This window comes from Mastigoproctus giganteus, chromosome 3 (assembly GCF_048544385.1).
Source record: "Mastigoproctus giganteus isolate SK-2022 chromosome 3, ASM4854438v1, whole genome shotgun sequence".
Taxonomy (NCBI): domain Eukaryota; kingdom Metazoa; phylum Arthropoda; class Arachnida; order Uropygi; family Thelyphonidae; genus Mastigoproctus; species Mastigoproctus giganteus.
Genome location: NC_143577.1, coordinates 20,078,118 through 20,094,779, shown reverse-complemented (window position 1 = coordinate 20,094,779; position 16,662 = coordinate 20,078,118). Strand labels below are relative to the sequence as shown.

General features: G+C 36.5%; 1 protein-coding gene across 1 annotated transcript in view; it reads left to right on the top strand.

Moving 5' to 3' along the window:
- Positions 1–16,662, top strand: part of LOC150087777 (ATP-binding cassette sub-family A member 2-like) — a 487,681-nt gene that overhangs the window by 259,227 nt on the left and 211,792 nt on the right. The window contains exons 21-22 of the mRNA XM_090369199.1: positions 10,670–10,852; positions 14,326–14,396. Coding sequence (XP_090225325.1) covers positions 10,670–10,852; positions 14,326–14,396 — 254 coding nt within the window. The remainder of the gene's footprint in view (positions 1–10,669; positions 10,853–14,325; positions 14,397–16,662) is intronic.

Genomic DNA, 16,662 nt, shown 5'->3' with positions numbered 1-16,662 from the left:
TGTGACCCGCGCATGCGCCGCAGTTTACCTGCAGCTGCTTCGATTTGCATAATGACTTGCTGGTCATAATGTTTTGCCTCATCGGTGTATACAAATTAGGATCAAAAAACTTCAGGACTGAATTTCTTAAAAATATGTGAATACCGAATGTAACTTAGTGCATTTAGAATTTTTTTACATTAGGTGGCATTTTGATTGCACATGTGGAAATGTTTATTTTTTTCTGTTGTTGATGGTAAGTAATTTTGTGTAATCATTTTTTGGAATATCACTTTTTGAACAAACATTTATAAAATTTTGATTTTCATTTAAGAAATCAGATAGGAAATCTGTTGTAGAAATAATCACTGGAAATCAGTGTAGAATTGATTGTTGATGCATGCAGGGAAAAGCTTTATCAAGAAATAGGATTCTTGAATGATACAAGCACTTCAAAGATGGCTGTGATGTAATTGAGGTTGATGTCAGGTGTGAAATACCTTGCATATCAACAATTAAAAAAATTTTTTCCCGTGTTAGAAGCTTTATTTTGATTAAACATCAAGTAAGAATTGAAGACAATTTCTCAAGTTGGAATATTGTATGGTAGTTGCCAAGCTATCATATCTAATATATTAAACATGAAAAGATTATACAAATTTTTTAGTTCCTAAATTTTTGACAGCAAATCAGATGGAAGTAAGAGCTGAACCTTCAAAAGAACTGATTCAAATTGGGATTTCTAAAAACAATAGTGACAGAAGATAAAATGAGTGTTCTTTATGACCTGTGAATAAAACATTGATCCTTTAAATGAAGGTCTCCTTGATAGAAAAAATTTTGTTTCACAAGGATAAAGGTAAATGTTATGCTAGAATTATTTTGGCTATAAAGGCATAATTCTTTATGAATTTATGCTGGGAGATCATGCTGTTAATAGGATTGTGTTCTTTGAAATCATTAGGTACTTGAAAGATGCAATCAGAAGACTTGATCTGAAGACAAGGAAAAATTGGAAATTACTACACGACAGTGCCCTTGTTCATCATGTGACAATAGTTTTTGAATGTATTTCCAAATACCTTTTAAATGCTTACGTCTTCCTTATTCACCTGACCCAGCAGTTTTTATTTTTTTTTACCAAATTGAAGAACTCATTAAAAGCTACAACAGTTTTAAGTAAAGTAGAAGTTATGCCAGCTATGAATAAATTAACTTTAAAAAAAATAGTTGCTTATTATGCAACTAATAGAAAAAATTATAAATAGCCAAGATCATTAATTTAAAAAATTCAATATGCATTTATCTGTAAATATTATATTTTTTAAAATAAAAATTCAGTCCTGGAACTTTTTGATCCTACATTGATTACATTTGCTACGTTGTATATAATCAATAACATAGGTAAGTTATATCTTCAAATGCAAAGAAATAACACAAACTCTGTTTGCAAAAAAATTAGATTAATTAACAGCAGTTAGCCGATACTTATTTGATATCTTAAACTTTTACTTAAATAACAGATATTTACATATTATGTAATTTAAACCATTAACAGTTGCATATTAATATTGTCATAATGCATGAAGAATTGAAAGTTGATTATATTACATGTACAGTTCACACAAAATTGGTATGAATTAAAAGTGAGGTGTTTCCGAGATGATCCTTTCTCTTCTTTAAAGGGAGGATAAATAAATACTGTAAAGAGGGGAGAAAACTGAAATCATGCCTATAGATTAAGCACATATATATACATATATATATATATGTACTTAATCTATATTGAAAAATATAGATTAAGTACATTGAAAAATATACTTGAAAAGTATGAAAGATTAAGTACATTGAAAAATATAGATGAAGTATAATAATATACAGTTGAACTTAGTTATTACAAGCATGGAAATAATGACATCATATCTGTAATGAGCAAAAAGCCGTAATGATTTTAATTTACGCATATTCCCATACAGTCGCTCACTGTTATAAAGGGTGTACTACATGGATATACTGCACAAATTTTAGTAACTATGCAAACATTCTTAATTGCTCGGATAGGCGATAAACCTAATTCTTGGAATAGACAAAAATTAAAGGGGCAACTTAGCTTTTATGACTACCCGCATCAGATTATGACCTAATCCTGCCCTTTTGGGGAAGGGGGGCTATACAATAGTGCATTGGTGTTTTGCTTGTAATTTCTATGGTCGCATTACCCTATTTACAGATTGTCTTGTATTCACTGAACCATAAATTTATTTCAGGACATCTAAGAATTTTGGAAACAATAATTGTTTATATTCAGATCACTATACTGTCATTTTAAAGTAAAATCAGTTAGAAATGAACCCTTCCTTCGGAAACATGTCTACTTCCTTTGGAAAAGTGTCTTCGATTCATGAAAAAGTTTAAATTATTCATGAGTTAGAAATTGGCGCAAAAAATGTTGAAGTCTCTAAAACGTTTTCTTTGTCCTCTTCAACAGTATCGACATGTGGAAGAATAAACATGCTTACATATTGGCACTGGAAAAGAACATAACCAAAAAAAAAAAATTAGAAAGTGAAAGGTTGCAAACATCAATGAAGCATTGCTTCAATGGCTCACTATATAAAGAACTGCTGGATTTTCAATAGGCTGTCCAATCTTGAAGCCTCGGAAAACTTGAAAATTTGCTAAACAATTTGGATGCAACAATTTTGTATGTAACAACGATTGGCTGGATTGATTTAAAACCCAACATAACATCATTTATACAAATATTAGTACAGAATCTTGACTTGCAGATCTAATAATGGCAAATGACTGGATTGGCCGGGTTTGGGCAGAAATTAGGAAAGATTTCAATGATGAAACAGGATGTTTTTATAATTTGACACCGGACAATAAATTTAAATCCAAAGGGGAAAAATGTGTTGGTGGTAAAAAAAAAATCAAAGATTCGCTTGACAGTGCTCGTATGCACAAATATGACAGAAACTGGTGCATGTATATTGCGTATACACCAATGCTAAGAGTTTGGTAAATAAATTTGATGAATTTGAGGTATTTCTCAAAACATCAGAGGCAGATATTGTTGGGATATCAGAGACGTGGTGTCACACAGATATAAGAAATGCAAAACTGGAATTCGGGGAGTACAAGGGTGTACAGGAAGAATAGACAGGATAGGAAGGGAGGAGGGGTTATGCTATTAGTTAAGAAATACATAAAATCCAAGGAAGTGAAGCCAGTTGACATCGCTGGACATTGCATTGTCTAGTTAGTTTGGTGTGACATAAGCACTGGGAGATCAAAATTGAGGTAGGAGTGTGTTATAGGCCTAATGACTCTGATGAGTATAATAAGAACTGTACAGGGAAATAGAGTGGGCCAGTAAATCAGAGAGTCTTATAATGGGGGATTTTAATTTCCCAGATGTTGACTGGAATTTGTGGGTTGGTCACTCACACACTAGCAAGGCTTTTGTGGATTTATTGGATGATTGTTTTCTACATCAGCATGTTCGGGAGGCAACTAGATGGAGTAATACTCTTGATCTGATTATCAGTAGTGATTCTTCATGCATTAAGAATCTGCAGATAAAGGAACCACTAGGTGGCACTGATCACAGTGTACTGAAGAGGGATTTACTCAGAGGTAACTACCATCAGGGGTAAAGGGAAGGGTTTTTGTTTTTGTAAAGGCGACTATGGTGGTCTGAGACAGTATTTAAATTCTATACGGTGGGACCAACTGATGATTTTACCAACAGCAAATTCAAAATGGGAAGCATTCAAAGAATTTATCTTGGAAACTACTAGGCTTTGCATATCAGCTAAGAAATATTGTTCAAGGTTTAGGCCTAAATGGATGTCAGATTAACTAATGAGACATACGGTAGAGAAGAAAAATGCATGGGATACATATAAATTAATGGGTGACATGGAAGCCTATGATAGATATAAGCTGGTCTGTAACCAAGTCACAAAGGAGATTAGGCAGGCAAAGGCAAATTATGAGAAATCTTTGGCAAAGGATGCAAAGAAATTCAACAAAGAGTTCTTTACCTATGTAAATTTTAGAAGGAAAGGGATGAATCAGATTGGTCCACTGGATATTGATGGTTCAACTGTTGATGATCCTGCTCAGGTGGCAAACAAACTAAATGAGTATTTTTCATCTAAATTCACACAGGAGTTATTCAGGGAGGGGAATGCCAGAAATGAGATAAATTCTGGCATTGAGCTAGTTGATTTTGTAATAACTGAGAGGAAAGTGGAGGAGAAATTGTTGAAGATAAACATAGAAAAGGCACCCAGGGTGGATGGGATCTATCCAGTTATATTAAAGGAGGCAGCAAAGCAAGTAAGAAACCCTTAGCCATAATTATTGAGAGCTTCTTAGCATTAGTAGAGTCATATGATGCAAGAAAGCAAGCTTATGCAGCATCAGCCAAAAAAAAAAAAACTCACTTCCATTTCACCCCTCCATTCATTCGAAATACCTGTCCATCTGAGCCTTGAATTTATTTAGGCTATCAACTTCCACAACAGGGGATGGAAGTCTGTTCCACCAACCAGCTACCCGCTGGCTAAAGGCAAATTTCTGCACATCTATCCTACATCTGTCTTTCCTCAAATTTGAATTTATGCCCTCTCAGGTGATTATTCTGAGCAAGAGGATGAATCCATGGGCATTGAGCATGCTCAAACCATTAAAGGCTGTATACACCTCTATCAGATCACCTTGCCAGTGCCTAGTCTCCAGACACTGTAATTTGCAAAATTTAAGCCTTTCTTCGTAAGAACAACCCTTTGTTCCAATTACTAATCTTGTTGCCCTTCTCTGTACTCATTCCAGCAGCTCTACATCCTTCTTGAAATGAGGTCCCTAGACCTGTATACAGTACTAAAGGTGTGGCCTGACCATTGCCTTATACAAGGGAATAGTCACCTCCTTATCCCTGCTAGAAAAATTCCTGTTTATCACTGACAAGACACCATGAGCTACTCTTGCAGCCCGTCTGCACTGCTGAGAAAACTTCATATCTGCCTGCACAATTAACCCCAGGTCCTTTTCATTCTCTCCCACTGTCAGTGTAGCACAACAGAGTTGATACGTTACTCTCGGGTTACTGTTTCCCATATGTAGTACTTTACATTTGTCAATGTTAAACTTCATTTGCCACCTCTCAGCCCATCTGCTCAACCTTTCCAGATCTTGTTGCAGCAGTATAGCATCAGTAGTGTCCTTAACAACCCTACCAACTTTTGTATCGTCTGCAAACTTGGACATTAAGCTTGATATACCATCATCAGTATCATTTATAAATACAGAAAACAATAGACCCAACACTGAACGCTGAGGGACTCCACAAATAACATTAGTCCATGATGAGCAGCGTCCATTGATTACCACTCTCTTCTTGATTAGACCATTGATTACCACACGCTTCTTGATTAGACCGGGGTTCGAGCCCGTCACCACCAAATATGGAGGATGCGGAAAGGTCAGGGAATGACCACCGCCCGGAGCAATATGGCCTTAGTTGCTAATGCTCCTAAAAACCAAAAATAACAATAACCATCCCTTTATCTATAGCAGCAATTTGCCTCCAATGCCACACTGCTCCAATTTGTGGCGCCTTCTTCCATATGCAATAGTATCAAAAGCCTTTCTAAGATCCAAATATATAATATCAAAGTTATTCCCTGCATCCAGTTCTTTTGTGACTGCATCATAGTATCCAATCAAATTGGTCAGGCAAGACTTTCCCTTAACAAAACCATGCTGTCTCCGAGCTATAACTGAAGTCTTTTCTAGATGATCCTGCAGTGCTTCTTTAACCAGTGTCTCCATTAATTTTCCTGGAAAAGAAGTTAAACTCACAGGTCTATAATTAATTGCAGCCTTTGATCATCCTTTGTGAATTGGGGTCACATTTGCACATCTCCAGTCTATGGGTACCTCCCCTGAGTCCAAAGAAGCTCTCATAATTATGGCTAAGGATTTGTTTACTTCCTTTGCTTTGTCCTTTAATATAACTGAATAGATCCACCCACCCTGGGTGCCTTTTTTATATTTATCCTCAACAATTTCTCCTCCACTCTCCTCTCAGTTATTACAAAATCATCTAGCTCACTGCCAGAGTTTACTTCACCTCTGGCATTCCCCTTCTTGAATAACTCCTCATGTGTGAATGTAGATGCAAAATACTCGTTTAATTTGTTAGCCACCTGAGCAGGATCATCAACAGTTGAACCATCAATATCCAGTGGACCAATCTGATTCATCACTTTCCTTCTGGAGTTTACATAGGTAAAGAACTCTTTTCTGTTTTTCTTTGCATCCTTTGCTAAGGATTTCTCATAATCTGCCTTTCCTACCTAATCTCCTTTGTGACTTGGTTACAAACCAGCTTATATCTATCATAGGCTTCCATGTCATCCATTAATTTATAGGTATCCCATGCATTTTTCTTCTCAGCCAAATGTCTCATTAGTCCATCTGACATACATTTAGGCCTAAACCTTAAACAATATTTCTTAGTTGGTATGTAAAGCCTAGTAGCTTCCAAGATAAATTCTTTGAATGCTTCCGATTTTGAATTTGCTGTTGGTAACATTATCAGTTGGTCCCACCGTATAGAATTTAAATACTGTCTGAGACCATCGTAGTCGCCTTTACGAAAGCAAAAACCCTTTCCTTTATTCCTGATTGTAGTTACCTCTTTGAGTAAATCCCACTTCAGCACACTGTGATCACTGCCACCTAGTGGTTCCTTTATCTGCAGATTCTTAATGCATGAAGAATCACTCCTGTTAATCAGATCAAGAGTATTTCTCTCTCTAATTGCCTTCTGAACATGCTGATGTAGAAAACAATCATCCAATAAATCCACAAAAGCCTTGCTAGTGTGTGAGTGACCAACCCACAAATTCCAGTCAACATCTGGGAAATTAAAATTCCCCATTATAAGACTCTCTGATTTACTGGCCCACTCTATTTCCCTGTACAGTTTCTTATTATACTCATCAGAGTCATTAGGCCTATAACACACTCCTACTCTCAATTTTGATCTCCCAGTGCTTATGTCACACCAAACTGATCGACACTGCACTGTCCAGCGATGTCAACTGGCTTCATTTCCTTGGATTTTGTGTTTCTTAACTAATAGCATAATCCCTCCTCCCTTCCTATTATGTCTATCCTTTCTGTACACATTGTACTCCCCAAATTCCAGTTTTGCATTCCTTATATCTGTGTGACACCACGTCTCTGATATCCCAACAATATCTGCCTTCGATGTTTTGAGCAATACCTCAAATTCATCAAATTTATTTACCAAACTCCTAGCATTGGTGTATACGCAAGTATACATGCACCTGTTCCTATTCTTAGCTACCATAACACAACCCATGTGTTTACTTGTACCGCAGTGACTCCCAGCAGTCTCTGAAATACCCTGCATCTTGTTTTCCAGGTTGCTGCTCTTTCCAATAGAAGCAGTGCAAGAATGACTTTCTCCTCTTCCAGTGGCTACTGTTAATCTATTAGTCCTTGTACCCCCCCCAACTAGCAGTTTTCTGACCCACCTTACACTACTTCGATAGCATCAGCAAATAATCTTGCACCCTTTCTATTTAAGTTTATCCCATCCCTATGAGAGCAGTCTCTGCTGTTAACAAGTACAGACCAGGCTGAAAACAATTCTACCCCTTGAGCCTCGCACAATCTTTCCAGGGCCGAATTGATCGACAAAGCTCTCATCATATACTCCCTCCTATCGTGTCTGGTCAGAATTGCACAGACACTTTCAAATTCAACCCTAATTCATGGCTTTTTTTCAACAGTGACCTGTACTTGTTAAGTAATTCCGCCAGTCTCTTACTCTTAATATCATTAGTGCCAACATGTACAACAATATTACCTTTTGTGCCCTTAAAGGATGATATCCGCTCTGAAATGTCATCAACCTCTGCACCTGGCAGACATACCCTGGTTCTGTTCCTCCTTTTTACATACCATGTTCCCCGTTTCCCTGACAACAGAGTCACCAACAACTACTAGTTCGTGTGGTACCAGCGCATTCTGCCTTGGGGGTTTCCACTGTGTTGCGTGATGATCAAGGGCAAGTTCTGGCATTGATGTGGGCAGCTGAGAGCTTGATTGGACTCAGGGAAGGTACTTCTTTGGACTCAGGGGAGGTACCCATGGACTAGAGATGTGACCCCAATTCACAAAGGAGGATCAAAGGGTGCCACAAGTAATTTAAACCTGTTAGTTTAACTTCTGTTCCAGGAAAATTAATGGAAGTTAAAGATGCACTGCACGATCATCTAGACAAGACTTCAGTTATAGGTCGGACACAGCATGGCTGGCTGGGCGCTCCGTAGCCAGGTGGGAAGGAGCAGCAGTGCATAGCACACGCTTCTTGATGAGACCGGGGTTCGAGCCCGTCACCACCAAATATGGAGGATGCGGAAAGGTCAGGGAATGAACACCGCCTATTCCCGGAGCAATATAGCCTTAGTTGCTAATGCTCCTAAAAACCAAATAACAACAGCATGGCTTTGTTAAGGGAAAGTCTTGCCTGACCAATTTGATTGGATACTATGATGTGGTCACAAAGGAACTGGATGCAGGGAATAACTTTGTTATCATATATTTGGATCTTAGAAAGGCTCTTGATACTGTTGCTCATGGAAGACTGCTGAACAAAGTGGAGCAGTGTGGCATTGGATGCAAATTGCTGCTATGGATAAAGGGATGGTTGAGTGGGAGAAGAGAGAGTGGTAATCAATGGACACTGCTCATCGTGGACTAATGTTATTAGTGGAGTCCCTCAGGGTTCAGTGTTGGGTCCATTGTTGTTTTCTGTATTTATAAATGATATTGATGATGGTATATCATGCATAATGTCCAAGTTTGCAGACGATACTGTTGTACGAAGGTTGGCAGAGTTGTTAAGGACACTAATGATAGTATGCTGCTGCAACAGGATCTAGAAAAGTTCAGCAGGTGGGCTTGAGAGGTGGCAAATAAAGTTTAACATTGACAAATGTAAAGTACTACATATGGGAAGCAGTAACCTTAGAATAATGTATCAACTGTGTTGTACTACACTGACAGTGGTAGAGAAGAAAAGGACCTGGGGGTAATTGTGCTGCCAGATATGAAGTTTTCTGAGTAGTGCAGACGGTCTGCACTGCAGACCTCGGAACAGATGCACACGGGGAAGGATTACCTCGGTACAGTAGCGTACACCATTTACAGTACCGCCTTCCAGTATCTGGAGTTGTGTATATCCATCCAAGATAACGCCTCCCCAGACAAGAACACCTCGACCGCCATATCAATCCCTTTCAGTGATGTTTGTGGAGTGATACCGTGTGCCAACCTTTTGCCAGATTAGCTGAAATCCAGAATCGCTGCTGAAACTGAATCTACTCTCATCAATAAAGAGTACCTTAAGTAAACATTTTGTGATTGTAACCTTTAGAAATAGTGTTGGTTCTTAAGTTTTGCACACCAGTATACAAAGGTATAATCACCTCCTTGTTTCTGCTAGCAAAATTCCTATATATATATCATTGACAAAACTCCATGACCTAGCAGTCTGTCTGCAATGCTCAGAGAATTTGGGTGAAGACATGGGTGGAATTAAGAGTTTGAAAGGATTTTATAAAAGATTTATACTTCTACATCTAATCAGTCAAAAAGAACAGAAACTTAATGAGTCTATATCGATATTGGATGCTATAAATTTATTGACTGATGTGTGGAACAACATTACTTTGACAACCATATCGAATTGCTTCGAATTGCTTCAAGAACTTGAAATTAAATTCAAAAGAAATTTCAATCATAAATGAAGATGGTGGAAACAAAGTAAACAACTTACTGTTATCCAAATGGTTGCTATATAACAGTGTTGTAGGTTTTAATAATAGCAACAATGAGTTTGTATGAGTCGATAACAACTTGTTAACTAGTGTGATGATGATGATATGATGACAAGTGAAAGTGAATTAAAATCAGTGCTGACAATCTGCTGAGGCAAATAATGAGACTTTTAATGCATTGAGTGTTTTAAGGGGAAACTTGAGAAAATCAAAGTGAAATATTTAAAACAAACATCAGTTTTAAGATTCATAAATAAAAAGACTAATCGAAATTGTTTTTAATATTAATTAGTATTGTTTTTAATTAATGAGAAATAAATTGTTTAGTATTAAGTGTATGGTTTTAAAATTACAGAGAAATAAATTGTGTTTAATATTAAGTAGTTTATAGAAGCATATTAATACAAATAATATGTAGGTATATACTTATATTATTTTTTCCCTCTAATATTTCTTTTGTTTTTTGAATCTTTCTTTTTATCAAGTTATTGAGAATTAAAAAAAAATAGGAGGTAGATTTAACTCATCACAGATGTAGTGGGTAATGGTTATAACGAGAAAATTTTGTCTCTCCCTTGATGCTCATTATAACCAAGTTCAACTGTATGTTGAAAAATATATGCAATTTAAACTGAAGAACCTAAAAAATTTTAATTTAAAATGAAGCATCTCTTTTTTTTCATACCTCTGTATATATAAATACATAAAGAGACAAAACTAATTATTTCCTAATTTATTTGATTAGTTTGGATTCTGAGTGAAGTTATTTACCTGCTCTTTTTTTTTTTTTTATTTTATAGGATCATATGGGCTCCCAAAGCCATGGTACTTCCCCTTCACCAAGAGCTATTGGTTTGGTGTGCCAAGAGCTGATGTTGAATGTAACTGTTTAAGTAACTGTTGGCACAGGCTATTAAAAAGTCATCACTGGAGACTATCAATTATTGAGCAGGATCAGGCATGTGCAATGGCAAACAGGACATGTATGTGAAATTAAAGATAAAAATTTGAATATAATATAAGATAGAGCAAGCTATGTATGATGATAAAAAGAACTCCTTCCTTATATCATATCTATAGTGTAATTAAAACTAAAAAATATTTTTGCCAATAAGCATGATTAGCATGTTTCCTTTTATTGTGGCCTCTTAGTTTGACCTAACACCATGGAATTAATTATTATTTTTTTTTTCACTTTGTTGAGTGTCTGTGTTCGTATTGTAGATTACCTGAATCTTTCCTTCCTTCCTTCAACAATTCGTGATTGCCGTACATTCTCACAAAGCCCATTACCTTCTTTCTTTTAAAATGGCATGATTTGTACCGAGCATCACTAGACTTTGGGGAGATTCCCTTGGATTGAAAAAGTGCCAATGTATCTCCCATACATAAGGGTGGCTCTAAGAGTGAAGTGGGAAATTATAGACCTGTCAGTCTGACTTCAGTGGTAGGGAAAATCATGGAGGCAATGATCAAAGGTGGAATTCAGGATCATTTGGGCCGACTGGGCTAGCCAGGTGGGTAAAGTGCCTGCCTGGCAACCCAAAGGTCGCGGGTTCGAATCCCGCCTCGGGCTTGGATCAAAGTACTGCCAAAACCTTGGGAGGTGCACTATGGCCACAGAAGCTGATGCGCCAACAACTACAAAAAAAAAAAAAAAAAAAAAAAAAGGATCATATGGATCGAATTGAAATTCTCAAGGATACTCACCATGGTTTTGTAAAGGGAAAAGCATGTTTAACAAATCTGGTTTGCTATTTTGAAAGGGTCACTCACGAGCTGGATTTAGGGAATAATTTCGACATTGTTTATTTAGTTTTCAGCAAAGCTTTTGACTCAGTCCCACATGAGCGGTTGCTTTATAAGCTGGAACAGGTTGGAATCACTGGGAAAATCCTTAGATGGATAGCAGGATGGCTTCAGGGCAGGATGCAGAGGGTTGTGATAAATGGCTATTCCTCAGATTGGGTTATGTAAGAAGTGGGGTTCCCCAAGGATCATTATTAGGACCACTGTTGTTTTTAATTTTCATAAACAACATTGGTGAAGGGATAGAGGGCGTGATGTCTAAATTTGCAGATGATATTAAAATTGGTAGAGTAGTTAATGATCACTGTCAAGCTGATCTTCTTCAGAGAGACCTAGATAGACTTCAGGAATGGTCAGAAAAATGGCAGCTATGCTTTAATCCAACAAAGTGTAAGGTATTACACCTGGGAAACAGTAATCCCAAAATAACTTATTTACTTGGTGGAGTTCAACTAAACCCAGTACTGGGGGAAAGGGACTTGGGTGTTATGATATGGTCAGACATGAAATTCTCTGAGCATTGTAAACAGGTTGCAAGGAAGGCCCATGGTGTCCTATCGATGATCTATCGAACTTTTGCAAGTAGACATGATAATCCCATTATATAAGGCTTTTGTTAGACCACACTTGGAATACTGTGTTCAAGTATGGAGACCGCACCTAAAGAAAGACATCAAGCTTCTTGAAAGGGTGCAAAGACGGGTAACCCGCCTGGTGAGATCGGCAAAAGGGCGTCCTTATGAAGAAAGACTTCAAATATGTGGGTTTGGAAACTAGACACCTTAGAGGAGATTTGATTGAGGTGTTTAAGGCTCTGAGAGGCATCAGTAAAATGAATGAGGATGAAATTTTCAACATTATAAATGATGCTAGAACTAGGGGATATAAATTCAAGTTACGGGGGGAAATGTTTAGATTGGACTGTAGGACGTTTTATTTTAGCCAGCGAATTATAAATTATTGGAATAAGTTGCCTACATGGGTGGTAGAGGCTGACAGTTTGGAGAAATTCAAAGGTCATCTGGATAGTACCTTCGGGTGAGGGAAGCGCATAGGATGATAGGTTTAATTTCCTTTTCTTTTATTAATTATTATTATTTATTTATTATTATTATTTTTTTATCATTGTTCTATTCGGTGTTTTTTTTTTTTGGCTGGTGTAGCATAAACACACTTGGAATACTGTGTTCAAGTACTGTGTTGGAATACTGTGTTCAGGCTTTCTTGCACCATGCGGCCATTACTAATACTAATACTCAAGTCATATAATGAGGCAAAAATATTGGAGATTACCATGCTTGTTAGTGATAAATTCATATAATGCCAACTTCCAAAAATAGCCTATCAATCAACCTCACACTATAATACTGGATGTGCTACTTATAATTAAACTCTGAAAATTAAAAGTTCTTAAATTTATTTAAATAATTATCTTTTATTTATATGTTAAATTAATTGCAAATGCTATATTAACTATTATTAGTTCCATTTATAATCATCCTTTGTTCTTAATAATAACCTACTGTGCCACATTGCTCCATTTTGTACAACAGTCATATATGTGATAAGAAAACCTACTGAAATCTAAGTATATGATTTCAGAATTATTCTTTGACTCACATTTGATGCTTAACAAAAAACAAGAAGATTTTAAATTACTGAGTTGCTCACCAACTTACAAATGCCCATCTTGCAACAATTATGGATGTTTCTACAAATGAACAACCTTTGAATATTTATTTATTATTTTCCCTCATTTAAAAAGAATAAATTTTGCTGCATTGATATTGAATAAGAAACTAATTGTAAAATGATCTCCGGGTAACTAATTTTTATGCTATCTTGACAAAAGCTGAATGTAATTGGTGAGGCTATTATTCTTCATCTTTCATCAACCAGTAAGATTTGTTCCATAAATTAATGCTGTCAATAGTTTAGCATTTAAAGATTGTATCTAATATTTAATGATTATATCCATACTAAGAGTCCATCTTACTGGACTTTGTGCTCTTAGGATGGTTGAAAGCCACTTCAGTCCTTGCAAGATATGGACCGTGTGATCATAAAACAAATAACTGGTAGTTCAATCTCACAACCTCTAGGCTGCTCCTTAAAATAGTCACCACGCAACCATATTTGTCAAGCCCTGCTCATCATTCAAAAACAACTACTATTTGTGTCTAACAGCTCTGTCTGTTTTGTCCAGTTTGTGTCTAACACATTTATTTTGTCTGATTTGTGTCTAATAATAAATGTAGAAACTTATATTTGATGATTTTTAATGCTGGTTACATAAAATAAAACTTTTAAGACTTTGTTGCTTAGTCACTGTAAAGGAAATGGGTCCATAGATTGCATAAATCTGTAAGTCCAAAAATGTAAACAATTTTGGCAAATTGCTTCCATTTTAATAATCAAATGTAACTGTGTTGTTTTTCAAATTTGGATTCAGAAAAATGTAGAAATTTATTTCACTTTTGTTTATATATGGTTAGAGAATATGATAAAGTAGAATGAATTAAAATTTGTTTTTCAACCATTTTTGAAAGAACTGGAAAGTTTAATACCATTGTATTGTGACCTAGTTTAGGAAAGTTTGTTTTAATAACTGTTTTGAATTTTTTTTTTTTTTTTTTGCTTTTCTTAGATGGCAGCCAGTTGTTTGAACCTGATCCAGTTCACCTTCCTTTGGGTGTTTGTATTGACAATTTAGTTAAGGCAAGTGAAATAATCATGAATGCCTATTTAAGATTATATACTTTTGGAATTTTTTTTAATGAGTTTTGTTAAGTTAATTTAAAAAGGAATGAAATGATAATGAAATTTAAAAAAAGGAAAAAGAAAAGGTGTGCAAAGATGAAATTTTGTAAATCTAACAGACATCATTAATTCAGAAACATACTGTTTGCAAACAGACTAGAGGAAACTAATTTTTTTTTCTGTATTCCTGGCATTCTGGGATTTCCTACCACACTAATGCAAACTGGCAAATGTGGCATGCAACTTGCACACAGCCTTGTACAGAAATTATACACATTCATAGGTGAGGTGTATTTATATCTGAATAGTAATAGTAGAGGCATGTGATGTAAGAAAGCAAGCTTATGTAGCAACAGCCAAAAAAAAAAAAAAAAAAATTCACACATCTATTCCCTCTAAATGCTTGTCCAGTTCCTCCATGAATTTATTTAAGCTATCAACTTCCACAACAACAGATCAGATGGAAGTTTGTTCCAGCAATTAACTACCTGCTGGCTAAAGGCAAATTTCCGCACATCTATTCTATAACTGTCTTTCCTCAATTTGAGGAAAGACAGTTATAGAATAGATGTGCGGAAATTTGCTCAATTTGAGGAAAGACAGTTATAGAATAGATGTGTGAATATTCTATAACTGTCTTTCCTCAGTTTGAGTTATGTCCCCCCCAGGTTTGTAATCAGAGCAAGAGGAAGAATCCCATCAGACTTGAGCCTGCTCAACCCATTCAAGACCTTATACACCTCAGTTAGATCACCTTGCAGGTGCATAGTCTCCAGGTGCTGCAGTTTGCAGAACTTAAGCCTTCCTTGGTAAGACCAATCCTTCGCTCCCTTCACCAATCTTGTTGCCCTTCTCTGTACTCGCTCAAGCAACTCTACATCTTTCCTAAAATGAGGCATCCAGCAAAATAACAAATGTACACAGTACTCAAGGTGTGGCCTGACCATTGCCTTATATAAAGGGATAATCACCTCCTTTTCCCTACTAGCAAAATTCCTGTATATCATTGACAATACTCAATGACTTGCTCTGGCAGCCTGTCTGCACTGCTCTGAAAAATTCATATCTCACTGCATGATTACTCCCAGGTCTTTTTCATTTTCTACCGCCCTAAGTGTAGTACCACACAGTTGGTACATTTCTCTGGGGTTATTTCTACCCATATGCAGTACTTTACATTTGTCAATGTTAAATTGCAGTTGCCATTTCTCAGCCCATCTGCCCAACTTTTCTAGATCCTGTTGCAGTAGCACACTGCCATTACTGTCATTAACAACCCTGCCAACCTTTGTATCATCTGCAAACTTGGACATTAAACCTGCTATACCTTCATTAATATCATTGATAAATATACAAAACAGTGGGCCCAACACCAAACCCTGGAGGACTCCACTAATAACATTAGTCCACAAAGAGCAGTGTCCATTGATTACCACTCTCTGTCTTCTCCCACTCAATCACTCTTTCATCCATTGTAGCCACGTGTCCTTAATACCATACTGCTCCAATTTGTACAGTAGTCTTCCATGCACAACAGTGTCAATAGCTTTCCTGAAATCCAAGTGTATGATATCAAAATTATTTTTTACATCCAGTTCCTTTGTAACCACATCATAGTACCCAATCAGATTTTTCAGACAAGACTCTCCCCTTAAGAAACCCATGCTGTGTCCAAATTATTACTGCAGCCTTGTCTAGATGATCCTCAATGCATCTATAACCAGTCACTCCATTATTTTCCCTGGAACAGAAGTCAAACTAACAGGTCTGTAATTACTCGTGTCACCCCTTGATCCTCCTTTGTGAATTGGGAATACATTTGCACAACTCCAGTCCGTGGGGACTTCTCCCAAGTCCAAGGATGCTCTCATAATTATGACTGAGAGTTTGCTTACTTCCTTTGCCACCTCCTTTAATATAACTGGATAAATCCCATCTACCCCAGGTGCCTTTCTTATGTTTAACTTCAACAATTTCTCCTCCACTTTGCTCTCAGTTATTACCAAATCATTAAGCACCCTGTTACAGTTTGATAAACTTCTGGCATTCTCCTCCCTTAACTCCTCATTTATGAATGTAGATGCAAAATAATTCAGATTGTCAGCTATCTGAGCAGGATCATTGAGTCGAGCCATCGATATCAAGTGGACCAATCTGTTTTATCCCCTTCCTTTTAAAGTTTATGCAACTAAAGAAGTTTTTGATGTTTTTCTTAGCATCCTTT